General features: G+C 43.7%; 1 protein-coding gene across 1 annotated transcript in view; it reads right to left on the bottom strand.

Annotated features, from left to right (window-relative positions):
- Positions 1–2,403: 2,403 nt before the first annotated feature.
- The window catches only part of LOC138983544 (uncharacterized), a 31,698-nt gene continuing 24,101 nt past the window's right edge, over positions 2,404–10,000 (bottom strand). Inside the window, exon 2 of the mRNA XM_070356811.1 lies at positions 2,404–7,491. Coding sequence (XP_070212912.1) covers positions 5,136–7,491 — 2,356 coding nt within the window. The 3' untranslated portion in view covers positions 2,404–5,135. The remainder of the gene's footprint in view (positions 7,492–10,000) is intronic.

Genomic DNA, 10,000 nt, shown 5'->3' with positions numbered 1-10,000 from the left:
ACTTAACAGCTTATTGCTGGGAAACTACTGGGCGTAGTTCGTTCAAAAGTTGATACACTAACTTGATAATAGGTCCGATTGATCGTATTAAAACTTCATAATGTTACCTGGGACCTAAATGCGAAATAATAATAATAATAATAATAATAATAATAATAATAATAATAATAATAATAATAATAATAATAATAATAATAATAATAATAAGAAGAAGAAGAAGAAGAAGAAGAAGAAGAAGAACATTTATATAGCGCTAAATCAAAAACTTTCGTTAAAAAGGCTTGCTCTAAGCGCTTGACATCTAAACTAAAACGTCATTCACACTCTTTACAATGATGTACAAGAACTTCATGTCACACTCTTTCATTCAGTATAGCACCATTCACACAGTTGTGTGTTAGTCTAACATTTAGAATGTTCATAAGATGAAAACAAGAGAAAACCAGACTGATTAAAACAACTGCTTAGTGCTAACAAAGCATGAATCTTAATGATAACGTAATACATGTTTAACTGTTAAGACCATAAAAAAAAAACCTATATGCTAAAATAAGTTCGAACTTTTAAGAACTTCTTATAAGATACAGAGCGGAGTGGCGCAGTGGTTAGAGCGCTTGCCTCTCACGCTGGAGGTCGTGGTTCGTCCCCCACTCGGGGACAAATACAAATACCCGATTTTTCCGAGCGCTCTCCAGTCCACCCAGCTGGAAATGGGTACCTGACCCTATTCAGGGCCGGGGAAGGCAAAGGCAGCGAGGGAGAGGAGATGGGCACCGCCCTCATAAAAAGCTGGCCCCCAGAAAAGTGGAGATCTCTAACATCTCTCTCCCCTACGACCAGATGGTTATGGGAATACCTTTACCTTTTTTTTATAAGATACACAGCACATCTAGATAAACACCAGAATGATAAAACAAAAGGCAACTCGTTAAAACTATTAAATGCATCAATGTCTAAAACACGAAAGACTCAAATATAAGATACACAATTCTCTAGAATTGTTTGTTAACACAATAATAAACCACAAAAACGACTTGGCCGTAGGAGGAGTTCACACCGGCGGGGCAACACGCAGCCATTGACCTGATAGAACAGCCGAACGCGTCACACAAAAATACGTCATGACAAAGTTACACGCAAAGCGAAAGAGACTTTGACGTCATTTACTTTTGTTCGGAATTTTCCGTCTGTTCCTAGCTTGTCAGTGAAGACCTGACGTGAGTAAGCTTACCCAAAACGTCTTTGTTCTCTATTCTCATTGCAGCTGTGAAATAATCAGTCGTGTGTCTCGGTCGTGTAGGTACAGAGTTTGCTTCTGCAATCATTGTGTTCGTGTTGATGACGGCTTCATAAGACAAAATAATAAGCGAATCTATCGCGAGGAAGACGTTTATGTACAAATCACCGAACCCAACCCATTTTTTGTGTGCATTTTTCTGAAGAATAACCTGCATGTGGTTAATTTCATCCGTTTAATGCTTGTCGAAACATATCTGATCACAGATGAGGTCGCAGTTTGTAGGTTGAATCTATGAATCGGCCAGAGATAGATCTGCATTTCTGGTCAGAAACCAACATTCACACCACAGACATTCCAAACATTTATATTTATTGAGCGAGCCAGTCTGAAGAGTACTCGGGTCCAGCGCGAGCGTTTTTTATTTGAAAATTGCTCGCTCTTTACGTAGGGCACCCAGGATGTTCAAAAGCGGTGAGTGTGTAAATGAAAGGATGTTTGTACTGTGTGTAAAAGCCTGACAGTATTATGTGATGGTTTACGGGAGGCGTACTGTGCCTTTAAACGTTGTTACTGTGCAGTTCCATTGTTCTTCAACAAGAACAACGCACTACTTCCCTTTCTGAAAATGCAAATAACTGGCAATGCGTACGACTCTAACGAAAAGAACAAAGTATGCGCTGTCTTCAAATTTGACGAACTACCGACAATGAAAATGCCAGTTACATGTCTTCTGTCTGGTATTGTCCATTCATAACAGGTGAAGATAAAATTTACGCATATTTTTGACAGGAGAGAGAGAAAAAGAGAGAGAGAGAGAGAGAGAGAGAGAGAGAGAGAGAGAGAGAGAGAGAGAGAGAGAGAGAAAGAGAGAGATCGAGAGAGAGACACAGACACAGACACAGAGAGAGACAGAGAGACAGAGAGAAAGAAAGAAAGAAAGAAAGAAAGAAAGAAAGACAGAAAGAGAGAGACATACACAAACAGAGAAAGAAAGAGAGATAGAGAAAGATAGAGAGGGAGAGAGACAGACAGACAGACAGACAGACAGACAGACAGACAGACAGACAGACAGACAGACAGGCAGACAGACACAGACAGACGGACAGACAGAGAACAAGTACAATACAACATTGGCCAACAACAAAGAACAACAAAACAAAACATCGTTGTTGCATTTTCTTTTTCTCCACGCAAAGTACAGATACATCCCATCACCGGTGTACAGTTGTGCGTCTGCGCTGACTTCATACATTAATTCTAAATCAGCCATAAGTCATGTGATGGTCGACTTTGAATTTATGTTCTTCATTCCCAAAACCCATTATGTATTCTAATCTTTTGAATATAACTTTGTAGCGCCACACGGAATGCAAATACAGAATGTGGAATTATTTTCTTCATTCCCAAACCTGTTCTGGGTTCAAAATGGGACTCGTTCTCACAAAATGATATGTAAGTTAAAATTTAACATCCTGTGATATTTATATGCTAATAAAGTACACAAATCCCTCTTTAAGATGATGCAAGTTGCAAGTGAGTGGTACAAAAAAAGACTTTGTTGCATTAGTTTAAAGCTACTGACCAGCATGTCGGCCATTTTGAGAAAAATTAATCACTGTCGAAGCTGTCACACTGAAAACATGTCCTTAGCAAACTAGGTAGTACATGCTTCATAGCTCATAAAATGGTGAGAAATAGTATAAAAGAACATAGAAATTAAATGAGACCGGAAAGAAAAAGAAAAAAAAATTCCGTTACAACTGTTGTTGTTTTCAGCTTAATATGTCGATGTACATTTCCTGAACATGTAAAATAGGAATAAACATTGTTTAAACCAAACGTTATGATTTGGTTTATATGAAAGTCTTGGTGCACCAAATCAACCTTTAGTCCTTGACCTTTCCAACGATGTATAATAAGCGGGGGTTCTGCGAAAAAATCACTTCGACAATGTGGCCTTGTGTGTCCTTTGTTTACAAGAAAAGGACGCTTCGGATCGATAGTAGGTATCAATAAAAATTAAGTTTAAACTTTAACACTTTTTTTTACCAATGATTTTGGCTAAATGCAGGCAGTACAAGGTAAATGAATCATAGTTCTCTCCGAAACAGCAAAAAAGTGAATTTCAACCATATTGACCCTCACCACCTGATTCTGTTTGCTGAGCAGCTGGTCTCCAGCCCCTTATCTATCATTTTGTGAGAACGGGTCACAAATAATCAAATAAGACCGGCGCCATAAGGAATGCAAGTACAACACATTTCTGAATACAATCTCAACGTGGCATGTAAATCTATCTGTGCTTTAAAAGAAAAATACAGTGATCACTTCTCTTGGAGACAGTTTTGAAAACCAAGGCTGTTTTATTGGGTGCATTTGTCCGTTGTTACAAACATTTGCAAGTCAAGTTTTACAGGAAGGGTATCTTTTAAGGATAGAATTGTCTAGAAAATACGGGGTAATCACGAATGAGTCATGTCAAGTGCATGTTTGAAGCCAGGTTAAATGCATCCTCATCCTAACTATGCCTTTTTGACAAAGAACGAACAAGATCAAGATCTGAAAAACAACCAAAGGGACGTAAAGTACTATCAATGCATACGACAAGTGCAACAAGAGAAAGTGAGAATTATGCGGAACCACATCCTGGCACCTGAGAGAATGCCAAGAACAAAGTCAAGGTTTTCAAAAAGAGGCACTAGACATACTGTATTTGAAAGTAACAATGCATTTTCTCACAGAAACATAGGACACGGGTAGAATTTCGTTATTACTGTTTTTCAGTTGCAAGTTTCAAAACGGTAGAGATCATTTAAGTCTTGAAGTATCGATTCAACTTTCAACGCAAGACAGTAACGATGTTTTGTCCTTATCTTTGGTGTATTACGTGTTAAGAAAGCAGTTTTACCATTTCCAGTGCTTCATCCTAATTCTTTGTATTTGATTTGATTTTAATTCCTTTTAAAGATCTATAATGAGTTCAGTTGAATCTTCTGTGAAAGTCGCGCTTGTATCTACTTTCGCACTATTTGGTTTTATATTTAAATTGTGACAAAATGTAGTGATCGTTAAAAGCGCTATTGATACGATAAAGGATAAATCCTCCCTTCAAAACAGGAACCTTCCAGAATATAGTATGACATGAGGGAAGTAACTTTACAAGGCACAACCTACAGCAGAAACAAACCCGCTTTGCACACAATAACTTCAGTGGAATTCCCCGTTTAACACCTCCTAGTTAAAGACTTCATTCCTTTCAAGACCTTGTTTTTTTCACAGTTTTTGCTCATATGCAGAGAGGTGTTTTGTTGAAAACAATGTTATTACTTAGTACATACATTTAAATATAATGCTAGTGTTGTAGTGTTTCGTTTGTCTTTATGTTACATGCACCACCACTGCAATTTCTCCATGTGAGATAATAAAGTTGATTTAATTTGATTTGATTTGATTTGATTTGATTTGATTTCATTTGAACCCCTGTACATTTACCTCCATTTTAAGACTCCCTCCATTTTAAGACTCCCTCCATTTTAAGACTCCCTCCATTTTAAGACTCCCTCCATTTTAAGACTCCCTCCATTTTAAGACTCCCTCCATTTTAAGACTCCCTCCATTTTAAGACTCCCTCCATTTTAAGACTCCCTCCATTTTAAGACTCCCTCTATTTTAAGACTCCCTCCATTTTAAGACTCCCTCCATTTTAAGACTCCCTCCATTTTAAGACTCCCTCCATTTTAAGACTCCCTCCATTTTAAGACACTATTTTCTCAGATTGTTGAAGGTTTTAATGCATTTAATGAAAGGAGGCCTCTGCATTTAAAATATGTCTAAGGAAACAAAAAAAGAAATCAAAATGAATGGTTCGTCCACCGTTTCAAGCATGACCTTAACTTTAGCGAATGTAGGTGGGCCTGTACGGGTTAAGGGGCCTGTACGGGTTAGGCTTGCTGTGTTGAGACGTCTGTATCTGTCTGAGCTGAGATAAATGGGCTCTGAGTTCTGGCGGAATGTCGTAGTTTGGCCTCGGTGGTCCGTTTTGAGGTGGGCCGTTATAATGTGGTGATCCATTGTTGAAAGGCATTTGTGGACCGCTGTTGTTTGGTGGACCATTGTAGGTTGTTGGTCCATTTTGAACAGGAGTTGGTGGACCATTATTAGTTGGCGGACCGTTGTAGAAAGGATTTGGTGGGCCATTGTAAGGGGGTCTAGGCGGTCCATTTTGATCTTGTGGGCCATTCGTGTTTGGTGGACCATTGTAAGGGGGTCTAGGCGGTCCATTTTGATCTTGTGGACCATTCGTGTTTGGTGGCCCATTGTAAGGGGGTCTAGGCGGTCCATTTTGATCTTGTGGGCCATTCGTGTTTGGTGGACCATTGTAAGGGGGTCTAGGCGGTCCATTTTGATCTTGTGGACCATTCGTGTTTGGTGGCCCATTGTAAGGGGGTCTAGGCGGTCCATTTTGGTTTTGTGGACCATTCGTGTTTGGTGGCCCATTGTAAGGGGGTCTAGGCGAACCAGTTTGGTTTTGTGGACCATGCGTGTTAGGTGGGCCATTGTAAGAGGGTCTAGGTGGTTCATTTTGAGTAGGTGGACCATTGTGCAGAGGACTCGTTGGACTATTAAGAAGGGGTGGTCCATTGTAAGGAGGTCTTGGTGGTCCGTAGTTGGGAATTGATCCGTGTTGTCCACTGAAAGGAGGCCTCTGATGCGCGTCATAGGTCGGTCCTTGTGGTCCGTTATAAGCAGGCATTGAGTGTACAACACTGGGCTGGCGAGGTTGCGGGCCGTTGTAGTGTCCACCTTGCCCTGTGAAAGAAGGCCCTGCTGGTCCGTTGTGCGTTAGTCCGGATGGTCCGTGAACGGGAGGTCCCCCGGGTCCCTCGAAACCCGGCTCCTGCTGCCCAAAGAGAGGGGGCCGTGGAGCGGGTCTGTACACAGGCCTAGGAGGCCCACCGTAGGACGGTTGTGGCGGCCCGTCATACAGCGCTCCAGAAGCTGTTCCTGCCCCTCCCCCGTCTGGACCGGCGTGCGCTGGCTCGTTTGGTCCACCCAGGTGCTGAGCGTGAGGAACCGGTCCGTGCGCGTTGTAGTGCGGCTGTCCGCGTCCCCCATAGGGCGGGCTGTATGCACCGTAGTTTGCCCCTCCCTGTTCATTGAACGCGGGCTGTGCTTGACCATTGTAGGCCGGTCCTCCGTTCCCATAGACCACGGGCGGTGCATACCGATCGTAGTTGGGTCGACGCGGCGTACCGTAGCGCGAATTGTGTCCCTGCCCGCTGTGGAAGGGCTGCGCCTGTCCGCTGTATATCGTCCTGCCCTGCCCGTTGTAGCCGAACTTGGACTGGTCTGTTCCCTGAACGACGGGTCTACGGTGTGACGAGTGCTCGGCTCCTGGGAAGTGATCGGGACTGTGATGTTGCGGGCCCTCCTTCGAGAGAGGCGGCGCTCTGCCCAGTAGTCTGGACATGAAATCGTAGCGACTCCTCAGGTCATTGTTGTACTCATTCTTGGCCACGACGGTGTCCGTGGATTCCCGAAGTCTTGAAGGAAAGCGCTGCACGGCGGGGAATCGGAACGCTGAGGCTCTGGTGGTGGTGGTGGTGGTGCTGCTGCTAGCTGCTTCTTGAACTGCACCCGGGTGGAAGAATAACGGGGGACGATTCGGAGGGGTTCCTGTGGATCGACTTGGGTTAGCAGAAATCGTGGTTGTATCGTCCACTCCTCCGTTTGTCGCTTCTACAGGTGCTGGTGTTTGGACGACAGGTGCTGGTGTTTGGACGACAGGTGCTGGTGTTTGGACGACAGGTGCTGGTGTTTGGACAACAGGTGCTGGTGTTTGGACGGCAGGTGCTAGTGTTTGGACAGCAGGTGCTTGTGTTTGGACAACAGGGGCTGCTGTTTGGACGACAGGTGATGATGTCTGGACCACAGCTTGCCCCAAAGCGTCAGGAGAATCCCTGTTCGCTGCCGTAAACGGCGGAGGTGTAGTCATCTTGATAGTTGTAGTTGTAGCAGTCGTACGGATGCTCGAGCGCTCGGCACTTTCCGCCGCCATAGCAGAATCGGCAAAACCTGATGGGGACTTGTCGAATCCTGCTCCGCGTTGGTAAGGAGATTCTGCTGGGTGGGTTGTCAACTCCGGCACAGGGGGCGCTTCGGTTGACCGGCGTGGTGGGAACTGGAATATGTCGCCAGGACTGTTGTACCTCGAAGCGGCCGATGGTTTGCTGCCACTGATGAAAGGTTTCCTGTTGGACAAAAACAACAGTGGACATTGAAAATACACCAGTTTCAACAAAAACTAAAAGTATGATAAACATTATGATGAAAATTGACAAGAAACAGTATAGTAAGAATAAAATAAGTGCCTACTAACAAATCGAATAATAAGATCATCGGTGACAATGAATGAAGAAATTAAGAAAAAGGAAATTGATGAAATGTCGGTGTCGGGGTCCTCCTGGAAATGGGTCCTTACAAATAAAAACAAAACAAAGACAGACCAACGACAAAAGAGTCCAACGAAGTTACACACAAACTACAGACAAAGCCTCGCAATTAATCAGTTAGAGTTTCCGTTTGCACTTCATGCAAAAATATTGGAATGCATGCTCACATTCAGGTCGCGCTCAAAGGTTATTGTCATGCACATATATTAAGTAAATGTATGCGAAGAACATCAGTCTATCGCAACTATCTATATACATCTGGTGTCAGAAAATAGGGTTGCCGCTGGTCTAAGAGTTCAAGTTTAAAATGCATCATTCAAACGCTGTCTTCCTTCGGTCCCTCTCTCTGGCTGTCTGTCAATCTGTCTGTCTATGTCTTTCGATCTGTTTGTCTTTGTCTCTGTCTCTGTCTCTTTGTCTCTGCTTCTCTCTCTCTCTCTCTCTCTCTCTCTCTCTCTCTCTCTCTCTCTCTCTCTCTCTCTCTCTCTCTCTCTCTCTCTCTCTCTCTCTCTCTCGCCCCATCTCTCTCGCTCTGTCTCAGTCTATCTACCCCCCCTCTCTCTCTGTGTGTCTCTCTCTCACTCTCTCTTTTTCTCTCTCTCACTCTCTCTCTCTCTCTCTCTCTCTCTCTCTCGTTCTCTCGCCCCATCTCTCTCGCTCTGTCTCAGTCTATCTACCCCCCCCCCCCCCTCTCTCTCTCTCTCACTCTCTCTCTCTCTCTCTCTCACACACACACACACACACACACACACACACACACACACCGTCACACACACAAACGCCGGCACACGAATCAACCCACTGACTCATGTATAACCTCATAAACTAAAACGCACTGTCTACCATTCGACAAAGGACTTCCAGGTTTACTGTCACACTCATTAATAACAACTATTCTCGTACAGAATAACATGTACTGCGTGCTATGCTGTTTCAAGGGCACGAACTTTGTGCACGAGTCGTTACAAATCATTGAAGAACATGCGACGGGCGTAGTGGCGTGGTGGTTAGACGTCGGCCTCCTAATCGGGAGGTCGTGAGTTCGAACCCGGTCGCTGCCGCCTGGTGGGTTTAAGAGTGGAGATGTTTCCAATCTCCCAGGTCAACTTATGTGCAGACCTGCTAGTGACTTAACCCCCTTCGTGTGTACACGCAAGCACAAGACCAAGTGCGCACGGAAAAGATCCTGTAATCCATGTCAGAGTTCGGTGGGTTATACAAACACGAAAATACCCAGCATGCCTACCCAACGAAAGCGGAGTGAATCTGACTATGCTCTCAGAGTATAGTGTGGGGAACCCAAATGGGCAAACGAGCTCACACGTCACCAGAATATCTGGAACGCTGAAGAAGAAGAAGAAGAAGAAGAAGAAGAAGAAGAAGAAGAAGAAGAAGAAGAAGAAGAAGAAGAAGAAGAAGAAGAAGAAGAAGAAGAAGAAGAAGAAGAAGAAGAAGAAGAAGAAGCTTGACTTGGTTTAAATATAAGTTTATTTTAACAAAAGTTACAAAAGTGTATACAAAATACACAAGTAACAGCAACAAGCTAGAAACTTATAGTGGTGTTCCTGCATGGACAGAACAACGTAAGGCGGTAACGGCTGAACAATTCGTCAAAATAAACCGAATCTATTAATAACATATCAAACATTGCATAATCATTATAAAGAAAGACAGTAAAAGGAAGGAAGGAGAGGAAGAAGAGGAATACAAAGAAGAGTGATGGGTAGGAGATGTGCAGAAATTAAAGTTGTTGTCCGGCGTGTGGAGCATTGATTCTGCTTGACTTGCATCTGTTTACAAGGTGGGGATCGAGGGGGAATAGACGACGTTCAGAAATAACTCTGTCGGGTTTGTATTCGTTGTGAAAGAGTGAATACTCTGGTCTAAATGATGAGTCAAACTTTCCCACGTGACATTACAGGCCAGTCACTATAGCGATACAGGCAGGAGACCAAGGGTAGGGCGGATGGTGGCGAGAAAGGTGAAGGAACGGGGAATGTTTACAGTGCCGTGTGCCGGGCTGTGAGTAGTGCCCGCCAATGTTTTGCTCAGGCACCATCGTAGCAGACGCGCCTTAGTTCTATGCAGGAAAATGCAGCGCGCTATTCTGGCCATCTGGCTAACTGTTGTCCTCATCTCTAAGGCAGACTGATACCAAGAGGTGTAAGTTACATTCGCCTTCAGGTTCAGGCATTTTAAAACGCTCGACTCAAGACTAGATAGGTGTGTCTGATTCGCGTGAATATGGAATAGGTGTGGAAAGTTTGCCTCACTAAAGGCAAGATTAATTACTCTTTCACAAACCCGA

This window comes from Littorina saxatilis, linkage group LG13 (genome assembly GCF_037325665.1).
Source record: "Littorina saxatilis isolate snail1 linkage group LG13, US_GU_Lsax_2.0, whole genome shotgun sequence".
NCBI lineage: Eukaryota > Metazoa > Mollusca > Gastropoda > Littorinimorpha > Littorinidae > Littorina > Littorina saxatilis.
The sequence above is the reverse complement of the archived record's forward strand: the minus strand, read 5'-3'. Positions and strand labels throughout refer to the sequence as shown.